Here is a 21,873-nt window from a genome sequence, read left to right as displayed (position 1 = left end):
TAATACACTGGGGACTGCGCTCTCGTGGCTCCGCCCCCTCACCACACATACAAAGGGCCTTGTGAATATCAATGTCTGAAATTAGCCGCTGGACGACGGTTCTGTCTGCGCAGAGGAGGAGGTGTCGGTCCAGTCCACACTGACGGTCTGTGCATGAGTGACACTGCAGAAGTTGTGTGTGTGTGTGAGTGTGTCTGTGTTTGAATGTGTGTGTGTGTGTGTGTGTGTGTGTGTGTGTGTGTGTGTGTGTTTATGGATTACAGTACATGACAGTAGGATAGCTGCTTGATGGAAATTTTACAGTGCATCTACTGTAATTTATTTTTCAGTATATTACCGTATTTTGGATTACAGTTCTTGCCTTATGCTTCAGTGCCCTCATAGTCCATGGCTTTCTTCCAGACTCTATGATGACAGTGCAGCTGGTTCCTGTGGTTAAGGACAAAGCAGGAAAAGTGGGTTCCTCAGAAAACTATAGGCCCATCGCTCTAGCTAATATATTGTCCAAAGTTGTTGAACAAATTCTCCTGGAGAGGATTTATAAACTAATTATCTCTACAGATAGTCAATTTGGGTTTAAACCGAGACACGGTACAGATATGTGTATATATGTGCAAAAGGAACTGCTGAATACCTATAAAAGAAAAAACTCATCTGTTTTTATTTGTTTTTTAGATGCCTCTAAGGCATTTGATAGAGTGAATCATGAGAAATTATTTAAAAAATTGGGTTCAGCAGGTGTCCCTAAGTATATAGTCAGAATCCTGTACCATTGGTATGCCCAACAGACCATCCAGGTTAAATGGGACAACTATTTGTCTGCTCCTTTTCATATCAGTAATGGAGTAAGACAAGGGAGCATCTTATCTCCTATTTTATTTAATTTCTACATGAATGATTTATCAAATAATCTAAGCTCATGTACAACTGAGACCAAACCATCTTATGTACGCTGATGATTGTGTGATTTTTAGTCCTAGCTCAGCTGGTATACAGCAGCTCCTTAATGTGTGTTCTGTGTATGGGGAACAACAAGATATAAAGTACAACGAGTCAAAAAGTGTGATAATGATCTGCAGAACCATGGAAAATAGACATATGACAGTGAAGTACAATATCTTGGTCATGTGATCACAGACCAACTGACAGATGATGAGGACATCATCAGTGTCGTATGTTGTATGTGCGAGCAAATGTATTGGCATGTAAATTCGGTTGGTGCACTGTTGGTGTGAAGCTTACTCTGTTCAGCGTACTGTTCACCTATGTACACTGCACATCTGTGGTTGAAATACAAAAAAGCCAGCTTTCAGAGACTGCTAGTGGCATACAATGACGCTTTGAGGATACTTTTAAAAAGGCCCAGATGGACTAGTGCAAGTGAGCTGTTTGTGAGTGCTGGAGTGAACACATTGCAAGTGGTTCTGAGAAATGTAATGCACAGGTTCATCTGCTGGTTAAATGATTCTGAGAATCAAAATGTTGTGGCAATTGTGAACATATATAGTGACACACGCTGCACATCTCAGTTTTGGGGGCACTGGTGTAAGAGTCTTTTAAAAATGAGTCATTAGATTTTTTTTTTTGATTTTTTTATTGTGTGTTACTTAATCCTTTGTACTGTGTGTCTTGATTTTATTTTTTTGTATGGACCTTGAGTCTGAAAATAAAGCTTATCTAACTAACAGTACATGACAGTAGGAGAACTGCGGGTTATGGTAATTTTACAGTATATGCCAGTGTGTTATAAAATCTGTTATTTTTGCATTTGTATAAATCCTCACCAATTTAAAAACAAAGTATGCAGGGCTTCTCAAATACCCAGCCCTAGGCTTCCACATTCATCCCAGCAGCCTGTCAACATCCAAAAGTCCTACAGTAAACACACTAATGTCTTGCCTTCTAGTGCTTGGAGCAGATCAACTTATTCAACTGATAACTAATTTCACTTAATAACTTATTTAACTTAATAACTTTTAATTCTAATAACTTATTTAAGTAATAAGTTTGAGAACCCTGTTATAGAACATGAGAAAAAACATTCCATAACACTGCTGTAGTTTATTATTAAGTGTTCATTTGTACTGCAGACATTGTTAAATTAGTAACATTGAGAACATTTGTATTACAAAAATGAAAAGGTAGTGCATTTCTATATTTGGAAGAAACTGTCTCCAATACAATCATTAGTGACAGGCTTTACTGAACTCATGAGCATAACATCAGATGCTGAATTAAAATACCATCTAGAACAGTGTAACAGTCTAGCTTGAAAACTAGTCTTTTGCATGTTATCGACAGTGGATGTGGAGAAAGAAAAGGGCGGAGAGAGAAAGAGCGAACAGTGAGTACTTGACAGGAGCGTTTGGCTGGTCTCCTCAGTCACCGATGACGAGTGCCTGTAATTAAATAAATAAAGAGAAACAGAGATAGATAGAGAGAAATAGAAAGAAATGGGCCAGAGCAATAAACTGTTCAAGGGAGAGAGAAAATGGTTAAAGACAGGACAAAAAGTGCAAAGAAGAGAAAAGCAAGAGACAGAAAGGAGAGACGGTGGTTAGTTATAGTTTAGGGAGGCTTACCTCTGGAATACTAGTGTGAAATAAAGTCAGTGAAGTTAAATTAATAAATGATAAGATGATGATATAAATTTTACAATAAAAAAACGTTATGAAGGTCAGCAACACCTACAGCTAATTGAGCTCAAGCTAGCTACAGAGTTTGCTTCACTTTGCCCTTTTTAGCAACCTGAACTAATGAAACAGACCAAATGAAACATCTGAAATGTCAACAGTTCAATGATCATGCAGACAAAACAACACTGGACACAATTTCAGGAGATAAGCATAACTTTGCTTTACCTCTTTATTTTGCTTTGTTGAACTCCACATGGACTTCTCTGGCCGGAATGATATAATGGAGCTGTGCTTCCCCAAGTCAAGTTTAGGAATAGCCAGTGAGGTTACATCTTGTCACTCAAAAATTAGTAGTTTGAGGAGTTTGATCAGTAAAGCAGTGCTATCATCAATATAGAAACATAAGCCCACAATCATCAGTAATATGCTGATGGATAATGACTGGACTTGAGAAGGGATGTTAGCACGTCTGCACTGCTTGACAGAATATACTGATTTAAGCTGTTAAATAACAGTTTCTTATTGTTAACCAAGGGTTAACAGTTAATTTACATGTGAGCATGAATATTTAACAGTATTTTACAAATATTTTAAAATACAGTAAGATACTGTTGTAATCCACTATAAATTTACAGCAATTCATTACAAATACTGTTTTATGCTGTTAAGTTAGAGTTATCTACTGTAATTGTTAAATGACTGATTTAACTGTTAATTTACATGGGAGGGATGAAAATTTAACAGTATTTTACAATTATTATAAAATACACTAGGATACTGTTGTAAATCCACCGTAAATATATAGCAATTCGTTACAGTGTGTCTTTACACATTGCTTCTGCCAGAAGAAAGAATTCTGTGCTTGGTGATGGATTTTATAAATCAAATGTATTGGTTATGTGTTAGAGAAAACTGGTGTTGTAACTGACTGGATGAATTATAGCTTCAGGTTTACTTCCTGCGGGAAGCGAGCAATCAGTAAGGTTATAGATAATATACACATTAGTGTGCGTATATATAATTCATTTTATATGTATGTATAATTAGTGGGCTGTGCTTGCCAGCCCACTATGGACACCTCTATAGCAGAGCTATAGGTGTCCATAGTGGGCTGTGCCTCTTCTTCTTATTTTTCATCCTCCCACTCTTTTTTGGCACTTAACTCGTCTCGCACCGTTTGTCGCACACAAACAAAAAATATATCAAAACGTGCGGCTCGATCTGACTCGATATGCTCTCATTCAGATTTTCAAAATATTAATTTTTCGCGACATAAGTCGCGAAAAACTGCAAAAATTTTCCTATAAGGAATGAATGGGACGGGGTCAAAAACGTTGCAAATCTGCAACGTTTTTCAAACATCTCCTGCTCTGGCATACGTTCGCCTAGAAACACCATTCAAACTTTAAAACATAGGCACAGGTCCCATCTATTTAAATTGTATTTGAACTTTCTTCCTACGATGTATAGTTTTTGAACTCTGACCCCTTAACGATGATGAGTGATTTTGGGAAAATTCAGGGTTTTAAATGAGTGTGTATGGCGGAATGTTCGGGCAGCAGAGTGCAGGAGACCAACTGACAGAGTGAGAGAGACTAAAAAAAAACCTCAGAAATTTTGCCTTTCCGTGAAGATCCCGGCCACAAATTACGCTCAAAAACAGTGATATTTTTTTAGAGTTGTAGCCACACATTCATCTCTCTTACATTATCAGCAAAACTGCTGGTGATCATGGACAATGTTTCTCACCCCCTCCATGAAATTCTGGACAAGCTTAAGAGCAGCTTCAGCAGCAGACTCATTCAACCCTGCTGCCTTTAAAGGAGTATGCCACCCCCAGGTGAAATTGAGTCACTCCCCGCAGTCCCTAGAGTTGGATGAGTGAGCCAAAGCGTTTTTTAGCCGACCCAGCCATTGTCCTAATCTAGAAACGCCGCGGTTAGCTTTAGCTTAGCGTAGTCGCTGTAATCTGGAGTGTCCAGCTAGCATGTTGTTTGCGGCCACAACACAGGCAAAGCACCGCTACCACGCGCAAAGACCTGAAACCTGAGACCAGCACCTGAAAACCCTCAACTTCCATCAATACACTGACAGCACACAGCACCACAACTTCCAGTGTTACCTGCATGTAGTTGCAGTAAGAGAAGAAGTTGTTGCAGTAAGGTTGTTACGTTAGTAGTTTGAAGTTAGTTTCACATCTACTGAGGTAAAATGGTTATTTGCTGTGTGAAGGGCTGCGATAACAAGCAGAGGACATACACGAACATAATGTTTCACAGAATTCCAAAACCAGTGGAACGAAGAAATCTTTGGCTTGCTATCCTCGACATTCCTGCAACAACACCAGTGGATAAAATCAATCAATATCGTGTTTGCGATGAGCATTTTAAACCGGAGGACTACGAAGAGAAAATGCAGTATGCTACGAGAAAGATGCTGCTACATCTGAAGGATACGGCCGTCCCATCCATTTTCAGTACAGAGGCAGAACAGAGTTCATCATCCATGCCTGTAGGTAACGTTATAATTTTTACCCTTCCTTGGTTTATACATTGCTAACATTATCACGGAAACTTCACGTTAGTCCGACTCGCATTGTCGTTTCCTAGAGGCGGAGAACTTAGTAGCCATGCTGGTGTATTGACGGAAGTTGAGGCTTTTCAGGTGCTGAGTGGTGTCTTTGCGCGTGGTAGCAGTGCTTTGCCTGTGCTGTGGCCGCAAATAGTTCCAGATATAAATTGGTCTAGTAAATCCCTTCGTGTTAATTTGCATTTATATGTGTACTCGATATGAATGTATAGGTCACGAGAGATAATTACAAAAAATCTTGAGTTATTTGATTCACTTTTGCAACAACATGCTAGCTGGACACTCCGGATTACAGCGACTACGCTAAGCTAAAGCTAACCGCGGCGTTTCTAGATTAGGACAATGGCTTGGTCGGCTAAAAAACGCTTTGGCTCACTCATCCAACTCTAGGGACTGCGGGGAGTGACTCAATTTCACCTAGGGGTGGCGTACTCCTTTAAGAACGGCACAGGCTACCTGATGCCATCAAACTGTACAATGTTTCACAGCAACACCCACGCAATTCACACAAATAATTTAAATTACTTGTTATTTAAATCGGATAACTGTGATTAAAACTGCACCTTATCTCTCTTGGTCTTGCACCTTACAAATCCACTAAGTTCCATTCTGCTCAGTATTTAATATCATTTAATATTATCCTGGGACTGCTAACCATCTTATTGTATATAGTGTTTGCATATGTGTATTGTACTATTTTTAATATCAATATTTGCCCTTACCTTGTATTTTTGTATTTCTGATTGTATTGTACCGCTGCTACAATGGCCTTATTTCCCCTCGGGGATGAATAAAGTTATCTATCTATCTATCTATCTAAACTTTGATCTTTTTATTGTTAACCCTCCCAAATCGTACTGCAACATTTTGACATTAAAATTTGAGTAACTCTCACTTTAACATAAATACAGACATTTACTGGAATTTGGTGTTGACTTGATCAGTAAAGTTATTTAACACCTGACATGTTCTCAGCTTGTTTGACCTTTTCAACATGGCGGCATGTTAGGGACATCTCCAAACAGGAAGCGTGGCAGCCGCTGCGCCTGCGCAGTGACTCACCCCGAGTCCCTGTAAAGATGTCTGAGCAGGCGGGGAGGGAGCGGAGCGGAGGACCCGAAACAAACGGACAAAACCTACGACTCTCCGCAACTTAATCGGTTAAGGTAAGGTCAGGCGGCCCCGCAGAGCCGCACCGACGGCACCGGTACACTGCGGAAGGTTTCAGCCTTCAGATGAACCGGCCTAAGGGCGCACATGGCGGCTGAATTTGCAGTTAAGGGCATAAATATTGTGCAAACGGCGCAGCGCTGTGGCAGGGGCGTGTCCGCCATCTTGTCTGAGAAGTGGCGCCTAAACAGCAGCTGTCGCTCTGAGCGGAGACTGAGTGGGCCGCGCAAAATGGCCGTTAATGACGGGATCTAAAGGCGGCTCGTTAGCCTTTCGGTGTTTTTAAACCACTTTAGCCTGGTTTAGGCCCGCTGTAGACCGGTCCCATCAGCCGCTGTGTCCGTGTCTTCTGCCCGGGCTCCGGAGGAGCAGCCGCAGCTTTTTGTTGTCCTCCCCCCTCTCTCCCCCCCTCCTCTTCTTCTCCTCCTCCGTGTTTGTTTGGAAAGCCTGACATGCGCATGCGTGTAACCATAGCGCTGCTTTCTGCGTATGGAAAAGAAAACATGAAGAATTAATTTAATGTATTGAGCCGAATCTTTAATCTCAGTGAGACACAAAACACTGCCGTGACTGCTGCTCGTCGATCGTTGTGATCAGATGAAAACTGTGAGATTATTGTTCGGTTTGCCGCCACCCGCCTTCAAACCGCCACATTCAGACGGCTCGTGATCAACAGCTAGGGCTGTCGTCACCGGGCTGAAGCTCCACCGTTTCCCGCTGACACACATCTGTCCGACCCGCACACCTCAACTTTAGAATAATTCTGTCAGTGTTGGGTCATCTGCGGGCTATTGATCAGTCTATAACATGTTCATAAGTCCAAACTGACGTCACACAGATTCAGATTAATGTGAGAGAAAAACAAAGTGAAAAACTGGAGAGAGATAATGTTTGTTAACTTTGTTTGGAAAATTGATTGGTGATTTAAAAGAAAGCTTCTGTCAGTCAACAAATTGATCAGAGTGTCTTGGGCTGTAGTTTAAGATGTAACAATAATTATAAGCAGATGGAGGACTTTATCATTAAACCTATCAGACTTATGTCATTGAACAAAAAAATGATGATAACTTGTAACTGGCTCAGAGACGAACAGCTGTTAGCAGGTAGAAGAACCAGCTGTTCCCTCGTCTCACCGATGAGACCTGATGATCCATTGATGGGCAGAAAGGCCAGAAATGTCCCTGTTCAGTTTTCTTCAGTGTGTCACTTTAAAGACATATTTATCAGTTAACCATCAAAGAGATCTGCTGATTAATTTATCATGAAATTAATGATTAATTGCAAACAGTTAGAATATAAAGGAATCTTATTTACCTTGTATGAAGCATTAAAAAAAGATCAGTGCTTATCTCAGTATAAAGACACTCAGATGAAACCACAGACAGATGAAGTGAGTCAGCAGAAAGTCAAACCTGTGAAGACGTTGAGTCTGAACTCTGTTGATTCATTGATGAACAGACAGAAATTAGTTTATTTGGAGCATCTGTGTGTTTGAATGGGACAAAGTTTTAAATAATGAACATCAACATATATGTTGACCTGCCTGCATCACGTCATGTGTTCACAGTATTCAAATATGCCTGACATCTGCTGTTGTAAACACAGCGCCGCTGTTTTATTTTGAAAGTTAACGTGTGTCTTCCTCTACAGGCAGGTCGATGTCATTCTGACAAGCAGCTGAGATGTCCAGTGACGGTCAGGGATCGGTGAAGGGGGAGGCGGCCATGATGCCATCTCCCTCTGTCCCTGCCTCCTCTCAGGGACCGCCCCTTTCTCCGTCCAGCACCTCCAAACCACCTGAGCTCCCAGGTACACCTTTCTGTCTGCCTGTCTGTCTCTAACCTGCTTGTCTGTCTCTGACCTGCCTGTCTGTCTCTCTGCCTGTCTGTCTCTCAGATGAACTGGTCCAGGCTGGATGGTCTAAGTGCTGGTCTCGTAGGGAGAACCGACCATATTATTTCAACAGATTCACTAATCAGAGCCTGTGGGAGGTGCCAGTGCTGGGACAGCATGATGTCATTGTGAGTGATGTCACCATCTTAATTTGTCTGTTAATCAATCAATATCTGTATAGTGTCAGTTCACAACAAACTTTCCATATTGAGTCAGATTTTTTTTGGCTTAATGGTTAAACTGTGGGCAGCTGTAGCTCAGCGGGTAGAGCAGGTTGACTTGTGATTGGAAGGTTGCTGGTTCAAATCCCGGCTCCAGGCAGGGCTGAGCTACATGCTGAAGTGTCCTTGAGCGAGATACTGAACCCCACACTGCTCATCAGTGAGGGACCTGCGATGAGCTGGGAGTACCAGGGAGCACCCTGCCCTCGCCCTGAGACAAGGCTGGGATTGGCTCCAGCAGCAACACCCCACGACCCCATGGAAAGGGATAAGCTGTTACAGACAACGACATGACATGATTAAACTGTATGTCTCTACCTGTCTGTCTGTAGTCTGATCCTTTAGGCCTAAATGCAGCTCCAGCAGAGGGTGGAGATGGTAACCTTGGTAATGGTCAGAGGAAGAGGAGGAGCTCTGAGGAGCAGGGGGCAGGGCCTAACAGCTTCAAACGTGCCAAGGTAAACAACTTTAGACTGAATTCAATAACAATAACATTTATGGAATTTAGCAGTCCAGAGCGACTTGCAAAGTGCGTGTGTGTGTTTTTACAGGTGGAGCCCACCACGCCCATTTCTCCCAGCACTCCTGGGGTCAAACCTTGGATCTCTGCCCCTGAGGACAAACAGGCCCCGCCAGCTACGCCCACTACCCCCAGCCCCGCTCCATATAGGCCAGCTGTGTGAGTACTGAGATTCAGTCTGACCCGGTGGACACTCAGGGTATTGCAGCAGAGCTCGTTTTATAAAAGACATCTGCCAAACTGCTGACGTCAAGTCCATTATGACTATATAGAATTTTAACTAGTGCAGGTTTTATTTTTGTAAACCTTCCAATAATTCGAGAAAAGTGATTTCAAAGTCTGTGACATCACAGTGTGAAGTCTACGGGCTGAGCAGGAAGGTGGGCGGGAGCAACGCTACTGCCCATATTCAATGAGCCGCATAACCAGTAGGGATGTAACGGTATGAAAATCTTAAAATCTCCTCAGATGTTGAAAAAACACTGATAAATTTAAATAATTTCACCAAAATTTATATTTCAATAGATTTATTATATATTAAAATAGTCCAAATCCAAAACACTGCAAAATCAACATTAAACAAGTATGAAAGAATGTATCAAAACTGTGTAAAACAGATCATTGGCTTTTTGTGATGAGGCAGCCTGTTTTTGAATCGTGTCCTTTAATGTCTGCGTTACAGAGGCAGAATGAGATGTAGTGGCAGCAGCACTCGATTGGCCAGCAGACCCTCTCTGTGAATAGAATGAATAGAACATGTCATTATTAATTATTACTGTGAATGTTACTCAAGACTAAGGGTGCAACCAACAGATCACAAAACTCACAATTTAGATCATATCACTTTTGTTAGAAACAGATTGGATAATTTTTTAGATCAAAACAAAAATAATTATTGTTTAATTATGAATACTTTATTTCAGCTCGTATCTCTATCTAGATACCTGTCATATTCACCATTATATATTCTTTATATATAGTCTATTTTACAAATAATTCACAAGTATTATATTTTTCTGATATTACTTATATATATATATTGGCTATCTGTCTGCCTGTCTGCTCGTCTTTTGTCAGTGGACTCGATCAGTCTGATTGGTCAGATGGCTGCTGAGCCACAGGTAGATGCTGCTCAGGTGAACGGAGCTGAGATGAAAGTCAGTCATCTCAGTCAGTTTGTGTTCACTAACTCAGTCCACCCAGTACGTGTTTGTCTCAGATCCTCCTCACTGCAGCTCTGCATCAATATTGGGGAATTATTAGGGTGACTTTAAAAAGTGAAATCTACAATTAATGAGCATTTCAGATAACGTGCCAAATAACAGATCAACTTTGTTCAGTTATACCACTATCTGGTCAGTTTACATTAGTGACAACAGCAGATCACACAGAGAAAACTCGACATACACAGACATCATGCACCCGAGCTTAAGGTTAGCTTACCTTGCATTCGCTGAACAGTTGAGGGTGATGGTCGTGTAAACTGGATGTGTTGCCGCCCCTCGCAACGACTTTCTTCTCACAGCTCCTGCAGATTGGGCTGCCATCCTTCTCATTCTTACAATGACCAGAATACGCCCAGATTTAAGATTTGGTTTCTTTGAAGGCAGAAAAATGCCTTGAGCGCCGCTATTGTCACGTCCTCCCTTCGCCATGTCTTCTTCATTACATAACAAGCGCACGTTGCTCACTGAGCCTCCGTAGTGAGTGTTAGGAAGCATCTAGCGAGTTTTCCACACCGTGGTTATTGGTCATGGCGGTTACCATGGTAATTAAAACTTGAACCTTCACCGTTGGGAATTTTACCGTGGTTTACCATGACACCGGTAAACGTTACATTTCTAATAACCAGGAATTAAACAAGGAAGCCAAAAACATTTTTTTGGCACGCAAGGTGAGCAGATGTCATTGGCTCGAATGAGCACCATCTTTTTATTTGGTATCTAGTTCTTTTGTATAAATCTATGCCACGCCCCCTTATTTAGCATCTTTAGCATGTGTCTTAGCAGCAGATTGAACAGTCTGTTGTTCTGCTCCTGTTTTCTTTTGTCTTCTGTCACTCATGTTTAGTTGGTGTGTTGGTGAAAGGTGAAAATGAAATCTGTCTTGTTTCCAGGATCTACTGGGATCTGGACATCCAGACCAACGCTGTCATCAGAGAGCGCCCTCCCACCAACCACCTGCCCCCCCACCCTGAGATCGAGCTGCAGAGAGCTCAGCTGGTCACCAAACTGAGGCAACACTACCACGAACTGTGTCACCAGAGAGAAGGTATCACACCTGGACCCACACCACACCTGCCAGTAGAGGGAGCGAGTCAGTTAAACACGCTCACCAGGCTGGTGGAGGGTTATGCATATAATTCATTAATCACTTGAGATTAATAAAGCGCTCGTGAATAGGGCACTACATCCGTTCTTCTATCTCTTTGACTAATCTGGAAGAAATCAATCAAATGTGACTAAACAATGTTAAAGAATCAGTATCAATTAATTCTAATCAATTTCAAATCAATTTATTAAATCTCATAACTGGAGTAGTGACTTCTGCACGCAGTTATCATTGGTTCTCCACAGTCAAACAAACCTCCACAGATGACGACAAACGGTTGAATATATTTATTTGACTAAATAGTTCAGAGTGAAAAAATTTAATGACAAATTAAACAAATGACAAAATTGACAGGTGACAGACAGATGCTGAGTCTGTAATGACTAATGTAACGAGTTAATGAACTAAATGTTGCGGATGGTGAAATCGTGGGTTGGGTGAAGGCAATTAAATATTAAGAGAATAATTCAATGCTCACAGAGCCTGAACCAAGTTCCTCCTATTAAGATATTAATTCAGAGCCAAAGGACACCAACTCATATTTCCTACGTGTGAATTCAGCAGGATGAAGGAATGGATCCTCGTCTGAGCATCGTGTGGAGAGTCAGCAGGCTGCATGTAGTCGTCCTAACTGCAAGGTGGCAGTCTCGGTCCAGTACCCAGCTGGTGGCACAGCCGGGTTTGGTGTAGGTAGAGCCGGATTAGCCAGGCAAAAGAGTCTTTCTTTGGAAACCGCTCACAAGGTTTCCTAAACAGAGCATAATGTCTTTGTTAATGTTGAGGAAGATGATGATCTTGATGTGGTGGTTCTTAAGCTCTGACTGATTAACTCATTTAAATTCTTCACTAAAATAACTGAAGGATGCTTCATCGGTCAATCGGGTTATCCTTGGTTAACTTAATATGATTGAATTTCTGGAAGAAACTTAAACATTTTTATATGAAAAATAAGGTGTTAGCAACTTCTCGAGTGATGTCTTGAAGAGAGTATAAAAGAATGAGCCTGTGCTGAAGGCATAGAAAATTAATTACAGAGTTTTAAAAAGAGTAGCATGAAGAGGTGAAGGTGAAGTCTAGAAGAAGTGAAGCGAAGAGAACTCCAAGCAAGATGTCCAGTCTGATAGCAGGCGTGACCCGAGGGGAGCTGGGCTGTCAGTGTTCGTCTCAGAGTGGATAAAAGTCTGAAAGCTAAAACTAAACTAACATTTTAAAGTTTAAATCATGTTTCATCTTTCCCAGAATGGACATTTACACACAGTGGATTATTTCAGTAGAAATAATGAATACACATTTCTTTTAGTTCTATCTTAATACTAATAATAACAGGGAATACTTTGACTGATAACATGCATCAATGAGTTCGAAAATGTTCTTTCAAATCTTACCAGGTGTCATCACTGGAGAGCGCTGTGGCTTCATAGAATACAAGACCTTTTCAAACATCTGACTGATCTCAGTCAACTTTGATCACAGAGAAATTACATTAAAGTCAGTGTCTGAAATTTGTTTCCTGATTAATGATATGTTAATTTCCAGAAGATTAGGTTTTGACCCAGACAGACAGAAGCGTACCTTGCTGTATGTTGGCTGTATGTTGGCTGTATGTTGGCTGTATGTTGGCTGTATGTTGGCTGTATGTTGACTGTATGTTGGTTTTACCACAGCGGTCTCTTTCAGCAGTTGTCTGCTGGTTAGTGATAACAGAGTTGCTCATTAATACAAAACACTGATAGATATCCTTGAAATATTTTTAGAATATTTTAAATGCACCAATGAGTGCCACAGGAAGTCATGCCTACCTGTGACCATTAATCTGTACAACTCCTCCCTCTGATGATTTGACTCATTTGGCTATTTATATATTTATAAAAAAAAAAACAAAACAGACAAAACTGTGATTATTACTCATTTCATTTATAATGCTATTTCACTGTATATTGTATATATTTCCAGATTGGCTACTTTATTATTTTATTTTATTGTCTACTTAATTGTTTTATTTAATTTTATTTTATCGCCTATTTTACTGTTTAATTTACATCTTTACCTTTAGCTCTTGTTTCCACTCATGCTGTATTTCTATTCTACTTTGCACGGAGCATCTGGAACAAAAACAATTTCCCCTGGGGATTAATAAAGTATTCTGATTCTGAAAAACTGGGAACATGGCACTGAAACACATTGGAACCTCTTCACATGTTCAGAAACAAACATTTTTATTTTATTAAAAGAGGCCACAGTTTGAACCCAAAGATCTGTCAGGTTGAGCTTCTTGTGTCGGACTGAGCCTTCAGCCACAGCAGCAGAGTCTAGAGGGACTAGAAAGACGGAGCACCACCTTGTCTCATGACTCTCATGAGGACATTCATGATGATTCTGATTATGAGCTTGTTGCTTTCTCATGATTAAATTAGATTGTCCAATCTCTCCTCTACCTGTGTGTGTGTGTGTGGTTCAGGTATTGATCCACCCCGGGAATCATTCAACCGTTGGCTGCTGGAGAGGAAAGTGATTGATAAAGGTCATGACCCCTTACTGCCGAGTGACTGTGACCCTGTCATTTCCCCGTCCATGTTCAGAGAGGTTATGAATGACATCCCCATCAGGTACTTGTCTAGGCCCTGGACTGGATAGTATCAATAAAATAAATGCCTTGGTTATTATCTGTATTGATGGTTGAATATTATCTGTGTGTCTGTCAGGTTGTCACGTATAAAGTACAAAGAGGAGGCCCGCAAGCTTCTCTTTAAATATGCTGAAGCTGCAAAGAAGATGATAGACTCCAGGTAGGTCCAATCAGAGTTTGATCCTGCTGAGGTCATCGGCTGTTGGGCGGGCTCTAACCTTTGATGTGTGACCTCTGTAGGAATGCGAGTCCAGAAAGCCGGAAGGTGGTTAAGTGGAACGCTGAAGACACTATGAGCTGGCTGCGCAGAGATCACTCCGCCAGCAAGGAGGACTACATGGTAACCTACAACCTTTAACCTCTGCTGACCTTTAACCTCTGCTGACCTTTAACCTCTGCTGACCTTTAACCTCTGCTGACCTTTAACCTCTGCTGACCTTTGGCCACTGCTGACCTTCAGATTATATACAAAGTCAATAAAATCACGTGAAAAGGCATGATTTTTGGCCAGGGAGCACAAATTCATTTTATTGATTCATATTCCATTGTTGGAGTTACTGGTTGAGAAAGTGGATGTGAATGTAAATGACTGCTGAAAATGAGCAAATATTGAGAGGAATGCCTGTTCTCTGTGTGTCGCTTCCTGTTAGACCAAGGGCAGGGCTAGGTTCTAGGAATGAAGGGTCAAATCAAGTCTCTGTGAGAAACAGAACTTTACAGTTATCGATGCTCTGTTGAAGAGACATCCTGCTCTTTATCGTCCAGTGACTCGACATCTGTTAGAGGAAGCTGTGGAGGAGGACAGTCTGGCAGTCTCCTCAGTCTGACTGGGAAATGGCTTTACAGGTACATCAATGGGTAATTCCTGGTATGGGTGTTTCCTGCTGTTGGTTGATCTGGTTGATCATATTGTCAGGTGTTGTGCATGTTACAAAAAGGTAAATGGGATCAAACAAGAGTGGCACAGGTGAAGAGCAGCTCTTGACAGTAGACTCTGACACCATTGTCTCCAACTATAATGCTGAGGATGAATCACTGATGTTATCAGAGACCTCTACAGTGTTGAAGTTTCAGAGATGGTAGAACTTTAGCCTGTCTCTGTGGGATACCTCTCAGGGGCAGAACCTATGGACTGGAGTGTATTATGGCTCAGTCTGACTGATAGGGCTGCAGATTCAGGAGGACTGATGTGGATCCAGCCCTGGGCCTGGATCAGCTGTCGGTCTTTGTGTGCTATATGGACTTGAAGAAGGTTTACGACAGGGTTGCTCTGGGTATTAGGCACCGTCTTGTACCAGTACTACTACTGTAAGTTCATTTGACCTTGTGAGAGCTGCGTGTGCTTTCTGAGAAGTCAGACATGTACTCAGTGGGTCGTTGATGATGTAGTCACTGAACCAGAATGTTGGTTCAGAGAGAGCTGAGTCTAAAGGTGAAGCTCTGGAATTGCCAGTTTATCTGGTTCAAACGTTCTTTAGCTGATCTCTGCATGAGTTACATTATGAGATCACAGATCAAGGCCATGCTGAAAACCTCAGATATCATGTTACAAGGACTCAAACACACCAAACAATAGTTGAAGAGTGACTGTCTCTCCAAAAAAATGTTGCACTTGAACACACCACAGAGACTACAGGGACCTGCCAACCACCTCGAACATTTGTACCAGTATGAGAGGAAATAACCCTCCATACCACCAGATGGTGGTAGTCTGTAGTCATCATTCATAAAGGGAAACTAGAGGACATCAGACTTACAAACGGTTGTTATGAAGAGGCAGCCTTTGCCTAACGTTGCTTACTAGCACCAGCACAAGAGGTTGAGCGACAGATGCTCACCAAGTGTGTGTGTGTGTTTGTGTAGGACCGTCTGGAGCACTTGAGACAGCAGTGTGGACCTCATGTCACTGCTGTGGCCAAAGACTCTGTGGAAGGAATCTGCTCCAAGATTTACCAGCTATCTGCTGAGTACAGCCGCCGCCTGAGACAAACACACCTGAGCCTGCTGCAGGACCCCCCCACAGGTACACACACACACACACCTGAGCCTGCTGCAGGACCCCCCCACAGGTACACACATGCACACGTGAGCCTGTGGCAGTGTATTTGATGTGAGTATCCTGTTGTTGTGTGTGTTCAGATGCGTGTGCGTCCCCTCCGCAGTCCCGGTTGGTCTACTGTTACCCAGTGCGTCTCGCGCTGCCGTCTCCTCCTCTTCCTCGAGTCGAGCTGCACTTTGAGAACGACGTTGCATGTCTGCGCTTCAGGGGAGAGATGGTCAAAGTCAACAGAGGACACTTCAGCAAACTGGTCAGTACTCACAGCAGTAATCTGACTGCTCACAGGTACTCAGTCTTGATGGCAGAACTCTGGCAGCCGGTTCACACCTGACATCCATGTAATTGTGAGTGACCACCTGTTATCAGATGTCACTTCCTGCTCTGTATGAAACAAACCCGTCCATCACTAAGACAAACTGACTCCATGTTTCTACTCAAAGACAGAAAGAAGTTCATGTAGAACATTTGCTGAATGAACAAGAAGGTCCAAATAATGCAGAATGAGTCAGAGACAGAGTTTCACAGAGTTTATAAAGTGTCTCCAACTCAACAACTCACTAAACTGACACATTTGTTAAGGGAGTCTGGGGACTTTCTCCACGGGGACAAAGAAGTCGCCTATATTGTTCCTGTTTAGTGTCTTTGTAACATGTGACATGTTCAGATCAATAACATGTTTCTTCTCTCATAAATGGAGTGTAAATGGTGAAATCAGTGTAAACAGTGTGTTCAAACAGCTGATCAATGTTGGCAGGTAAGACTTTAGCACTTTAGACACAGAAGCAGACAGGCTGGTACAGACATGCTGCCACAAACTGACACTTTTTACAAGGAGATAAACAACTTCAGCTGAAAGATTTAATGCTGAATTTACAACAAGGACACAATGAGTTAAAGTATCACAACATTTGTTGAGTTTCTCCTCAGCTCATGAATGTCATCACAAAACGGGTGAAATTCAGACTCAAGTCCTTTTTGTTGTCCTGGATTTTCTCTGCTGCTGACTGTACATAACAGTGTTTAATGTCACCTGATCAGGTGACAGACGGTCTTTAACACACCTGCTGTCCACTGGTCTTTGTTTGTGTGCAGGAGCTGTTGTACAGGTACAGCTGTATAGATGATCCTCGCTTTGAGAAGTTCCTGTCTAGAGTCTGGTGCCTCCTCAAGAGATACCAGGTCAGCTGACTCTCCGTGAACCAATCAGAGTTATCTGACACTCACCTGACACTGTGAGTTAACTGTGTGTGTGTGTGTGTGTGTGTGTGTGTGTGTGTGTGTGTGTGTACAGGTGATGTTTGGCAGTGGGGCTAACGAGGGGACGGGCCTGCAGGGGGCTCTGCCTGTGACGGTGTTTGAGACGTTGAACCGACAGTTTGGAGTTTCCTTCGAGTGTTTTGCTTCACCACTCAACTGCTACTTCAAACAGTTTAGCTCCGCCTTCCCCGACATTGACGGCTTCTTTGGATCCAGAGGGTGAGACAGGTGTTCACACACCTACGCACCTGCTCAGATACAGACAGTACTGTGTGTATGGTACTTGGAAGCAAAAATCTTATGATATTCACAGTGTGACTGTAGCGCCACCTAATGTGAGCATCACATCACACACTGGAGGACACACACATTATAGTGTATTACCACACTGTGTGTATATTACAAACATCATCACATCACTGTGTGTGTGTGTGTGTGTGTGTATGTGTGTAGGCCATTCCTGTCTTTCTGTCCGGTCAGCGGCTCTTTTGAAGCCAACCCTCCATTCTGTGAAGAACTGATGGACGCCATGGTGACGCACTTTGAGGTGAGTCCTCAATGCGGTGCTCTTGTCTGAACTAATGTATAGTTATCAGTGTACAGACTGTGACAGCAGACTGTGGGTTCAGACAGGAAGTCAGAGGAGCATCAGCAAACTGTACAGGTGTGTATTGTGTGTACAGCTGATTATATTGTTGTGTGTGTGTGTGTGTGTGTAGGAGCTGTTGGGTCAGTCCTCAGAGCCTCTGTCCTTCATCGTCTTTGTGCCTGAGTGGCGAGACCCGGTGACCCCAGCTCTGACCCGCATGGAGGGAAGTCGATTTCTGCGTCACCAGCTGAGTGTCCCGGCCTATGAGCATGAGTATCGCTCTGGGAGCCAACACATCTGCAAGAGGTACTTGCACTGCACTGTACCACACTGATAATACACTGATGCTGCACTGTACTAGAGTAACTTTGTGTATCTGTGTGTACTTCCAGAGATGAGATGTACTACCGGGCAGTACACGGTACTGCAGTGCTCTTCCTTCAGAATGATGCAGGCTTTGCGAAGTGGGCTCCGACTCCGGAGCGTCTGGCCGAGCTGACAGCGGCGTACCGGCCTTCCCCCTCAACCCCCTCTACTTTGTCCTCTCCTGGCCCTGCCCACACCGCTCCTGGAGAAAGAGACTCCACCCCTAAGGCGGCTGATAGGCCACAGAGCGCTGTGATGTCACCGGGCGGCCATGACAACAACAACAACAACAACAACAACAGCAACAACAGCATCAGCAGCAACAGCAGCAGCAGTCCTCGGGACAAGATGGCTCCTGTCTAGATGGGGCTTATAATGTGACTCCACCCGCTCACCTGTTGGAAAGCTGTTTAAATTTCTCTGTTTTAGTTTGTTCTGATCGTCGTCTCGTCTCTTCAGATTGTCCCTCACCAGCATCCATAGCACACCTCCGCTTCTGTCAACATACCCACAATGCCGCTCTGCAGGGGGCGGGGCCAGAGTGTATCCCCTCGGTTGGTCTTTACCGTGCCCCTGTCACATAAGCTCTTCTGATTGTTCTGACATCACAGCAGTCGCGGCTCCTGTTGCTTAGCAACAAGCTGACAGAAGATGACGTAAGCAGCAACATGTTGGAGCTCCAGCAATAAAAACTTCTCATTCACCTGTGATGTCATCTGTGACGTCACTACTCCTCGCTGGAGGACTTGTGATTGGTCCCCACACCGACAGGGCTTGGTGATTGGTTGACAAGGCAGCTATCATTTCTATTGGACTTTTTTTTTCCTCTTCAGGCTCCGCCTTCTCAGGACAGCCTGGCCAATAGTGTGGGTCCTTTAGGTGGATCAAGGGAAACAAGGGAGTTTATAGCAGGCAGGAGGAGGCGGAGCCTTCAGTGAGGTCATATGTACTGGTGGAAGGAGGCGTCATGAGGACAGACAACTCGTCAGGTTCTGTCATCTGTGCTGTCATAATGATGCAGGAAGTGTGATCAGAGAAGAAACAGGTGGAGGGGGGGGGCTTGTTTCACAGGTGGAGCTGCTGGTTGTCCATATTGGATCAGAGTGTGAGGAGTCTGATAATGTCCTTGTTGTCACACACACTCACACTAACATACTCTTTGTCTTCTTGTCTTGGATCATCTGAAGATTCGACTTTTTCCTGTAACACCACAAGTTTTATAAATATTGCCCGTCTTTTCCTCGTGCAGCGTTTTCTTGTATCAACTTGGCTCAGTATGACATTTAGTTTTTGTGAATTTATGATTTTTCCTCTAAATATTCAAACTTTTATATCTTTTGATGCATTTAGTCAAACTATAATTTCTTCATTTGTCCAATAATAAATGTACAAACATGATGTTAACAATTCTTAAAAACAAGAATGCAGCAGGATGAGAATCACTGCGGCTCCTCACGCTCTCACTGGACACCAGCAGCTGATAGTCTGTCCTCTGATTGGCTGATGAGTGGTCCTATCAGGTGTCTGTCTCTGTGTGACATCATCGTGTAGATACTGTACAGTTCATCTGTTGATGTTTTGTTCTCTTCTGTTAAACTGATTGAAAAAACAAATGAATCTGTTCAGTTTTTATTTGATTTAATTTAATATTTTTTTAAAAGATGGAGATGTTTTCTGTATTATACAGCTTATGATAGTTTGTTTGAAACTAAACCAAAGTGTTATTAAGAAGATCTATATCTTGTATGTAACAGTAGAAGTGTGTTTGCATCAGTAACCAGCAGAATCCTCTCCACATTATTTTTATAATTCACAAGTTTCCGTCACTTTTCTCCTTGTTTTTTATGCTTTTTGTTATTTTGGGTTCTTGTTGTGCATGAAACCTTTTGGACTCTAAATGATGTTTGTTATTCCTGAATGTTTTTATCTGGCCGAGTCTTCAGGCGTCGCTGCATCATGTTTCCTTTACGTTTTAATGTTAACTGTTTGTTTCTTTAAAGGAGCAGTTAACATTTCAAGCATTCTTACTGTTAATCTGGAGTTCATGAAGGTAGATTGTTGTTGTTTTTTTTTTTTTTAAAGCTAGCAGTTTTACCCTGTTGCGGTCATTGTGCTAAGCTATGCTAATGTTAGACTGTTCCTTTTAATATTTCTGCCAGGTCAGTGTTCCTGTGAAACAACATTGTGTTGACTAAAGAAAACAAGTGTTTTATTTTAATTACAGGATCTGTTCATAATCAGTTGATTTGTAACGACTTCTCTGTCGCATAATTACCAGATGAACATCTTGTCAGTTTGAGATAATAGTTTTAAAGTAAAACGTGAACAGTTATTAAAACCCTCCTTAAATTTAAAAGCTGATTTCATGATAGTTTGGTCTAATTGTGAGATACAGATGTTCAGCCAACTGATCACGGTGTTGAGTGACACCACAGTGTCTTCTTTTGTTTCATACGTTATCACAAGTGTTGGAGTCGGTTTAGAGGCGAAGGTCAGACAGAACACTGATATGTGTAGATGAAATGTGGGCGCTAACATTCATTTCCTAAAAGATTTGTGGGCTGAGCCAAGTCGAACATGTTGAGTGTCAAGTTGGTTGATTCTTGATGTTTAATAGTGAAAGATATAGTCTCACAATGACATAAATCTATGTAAGGACGGAAAAGCAGGCAGACACTACAGATTTGTAGTGTGAGATTTTTAGGAGATCATGTCATAATTCTGAGTCCTAACGCAGAAGATGAAACATCTGGCTGTTTTTATTGATTGGTTTGTTTTCTTCAGATTCACAGAAGATGGTCAACAGTGAAGTTGTAAAAAACTAGAAGAAATCGATCTTTTCATCTCGTATGTGGCTGTAAATATGAAATGACTTTCAGTGTAACACTGCTGCAGAGCCATGAAGACTCGGCCGTGTTTGTGGTGGGGTCCTCACAGCTGGGGAATGTAAATACAGTCTGTCCTTCATCCTGCCTGCAGACAAACTGCAGCTTCACTCTCCCAGTAAAAATATATACAACCCAGTAACACACCTGTCTGCCTCTGCTCACCTGCTGCTGCTCACACATACAGAGTCTTTGTCCTCCCAATAACTAAAAAGTTACAAATGTCCAACTTTAAATTAAACTTTCCACATTTCCAAATAATGAAGAAGTAAAATAATAAAGGCTCATTTAATAAATGAAGACAACAAAGTTCCAATCTCTTTAAGTCAGATTGACAGTTTTATGATTTGATGTGGATGAATTTCCCTGTAAATGTAAATATTTACTCTTAATATGACAAAAGTGTTTTAAAAATGAGTTATGTTCATGGAAAGACATCTTTCATTATTACTGAAAACAGAATTGACTTGAATGGTTTGACATCAGTTTGGAGGTATAGAATTAAGATTTTTATCCGATAAAACTAATCACAGGAAAAGTTGTAATTGTTACAAGAGAAATATGTTGCAGTTATGTTATTAATTAATTTCTTCCTAAATTTTAGACAATACAGAAACATTTTTCTTGTGTTTAACTTATTTAATAATGAAACCCAAAGACATCAGCTGCTGCTGATAGTAACAATAATAATGAAGATGATAGATTAGTTTGTGGAGATGGTAGTTTTATTC

The 21,873-nt window shown here is 42.0% G+C and overlaps 1 protein-coding gene across 1 annotated transcript; it reads left to right on the top strand.

The window, feature by feature from the left end:
* The first annotated feature begins 6,244 nt into the window (after positions 1–6,244).
* pcif1 (phosphorylated CTD interacting factor 1) lies at positions 6,245–21,447 on the top strand. The gene is made up of 16 exons (XM_037099725.1): positions 6,245–6,391; positions 8,046–8,204; positions 8,292–8,416; positions 8,842–8,967; positions 9,061–9,188; positions 11,146–11,300; positions 13,819–13,966; positions 14,063–14,146; positions 14,227–14,326; positions 15,850–16,009; positions 16,126–16,295; positions 17,138–17,224; positions 17,337–17,521; positions 17,756–17,849; positions 18,022–18,197; positions 18,284–21,447. The coding sequence occupies exons 2-16, from the start codon at positions 8,078–8,080 to the stop codon at positions 18,618–18,620; spliced, it is 2,202 nt and encodes a 733-aa protein (XP_036955620.1). The 5' UTR covers positions 6,245–6,391; positions 8,046–8,077; the 3' UTR covers positions 18,621–21,447.
* Positions 21,448–21,873: the final 426 nt, after the last annotated feature.

This window comes from Acanthopagrus latus, chromosome 6, assembly GCF_904848185.1.
Source record: "Acanthopagrus latus isolate v.2019 chromosome 6, fAcaLat1.1, whole genome shotgun sequence".
Taxonomy (NCBI): domain Eukaryota; kingdom Metazoa; phylum Chordata; class Actinopteri; order Spariformes; family Sparidae; genus Acanthopagrus; species Acanthopagrus latus.
Note: the sequence above shows the minus strand (reverse complement) of the source record. Positions and strands in the feature narration are given on the sequence as shown.

What these genes read in the sequence shown, in the direction of transcription:
- pcif1 (XM_037099725.1), top strand. Translation starts at nt 8,078, where the DNA reads ATGTCCAGTGACGGTCAGGGATCGGTGAAGGGGGAGGCGGCCATGATG. An exon ending in CAAACCACCTGAGCTCCCAG is followed by an intron (nt 8,205 to 8,291) that starts GTACACCTTTCT and finishes TCTGTCTCTCAG; the next exon opens with ATGAACTGGTCCAGGCTGGA. An exon ending in ACAGCTTCAAACGTGCCAAG is followed by an intron (nt 8,968 to 9,060) that starts GTAAACAACTTT and finishes GTGTTTTTACAG; the next exon opens with GTGGAGCCCACCACGCCCAT.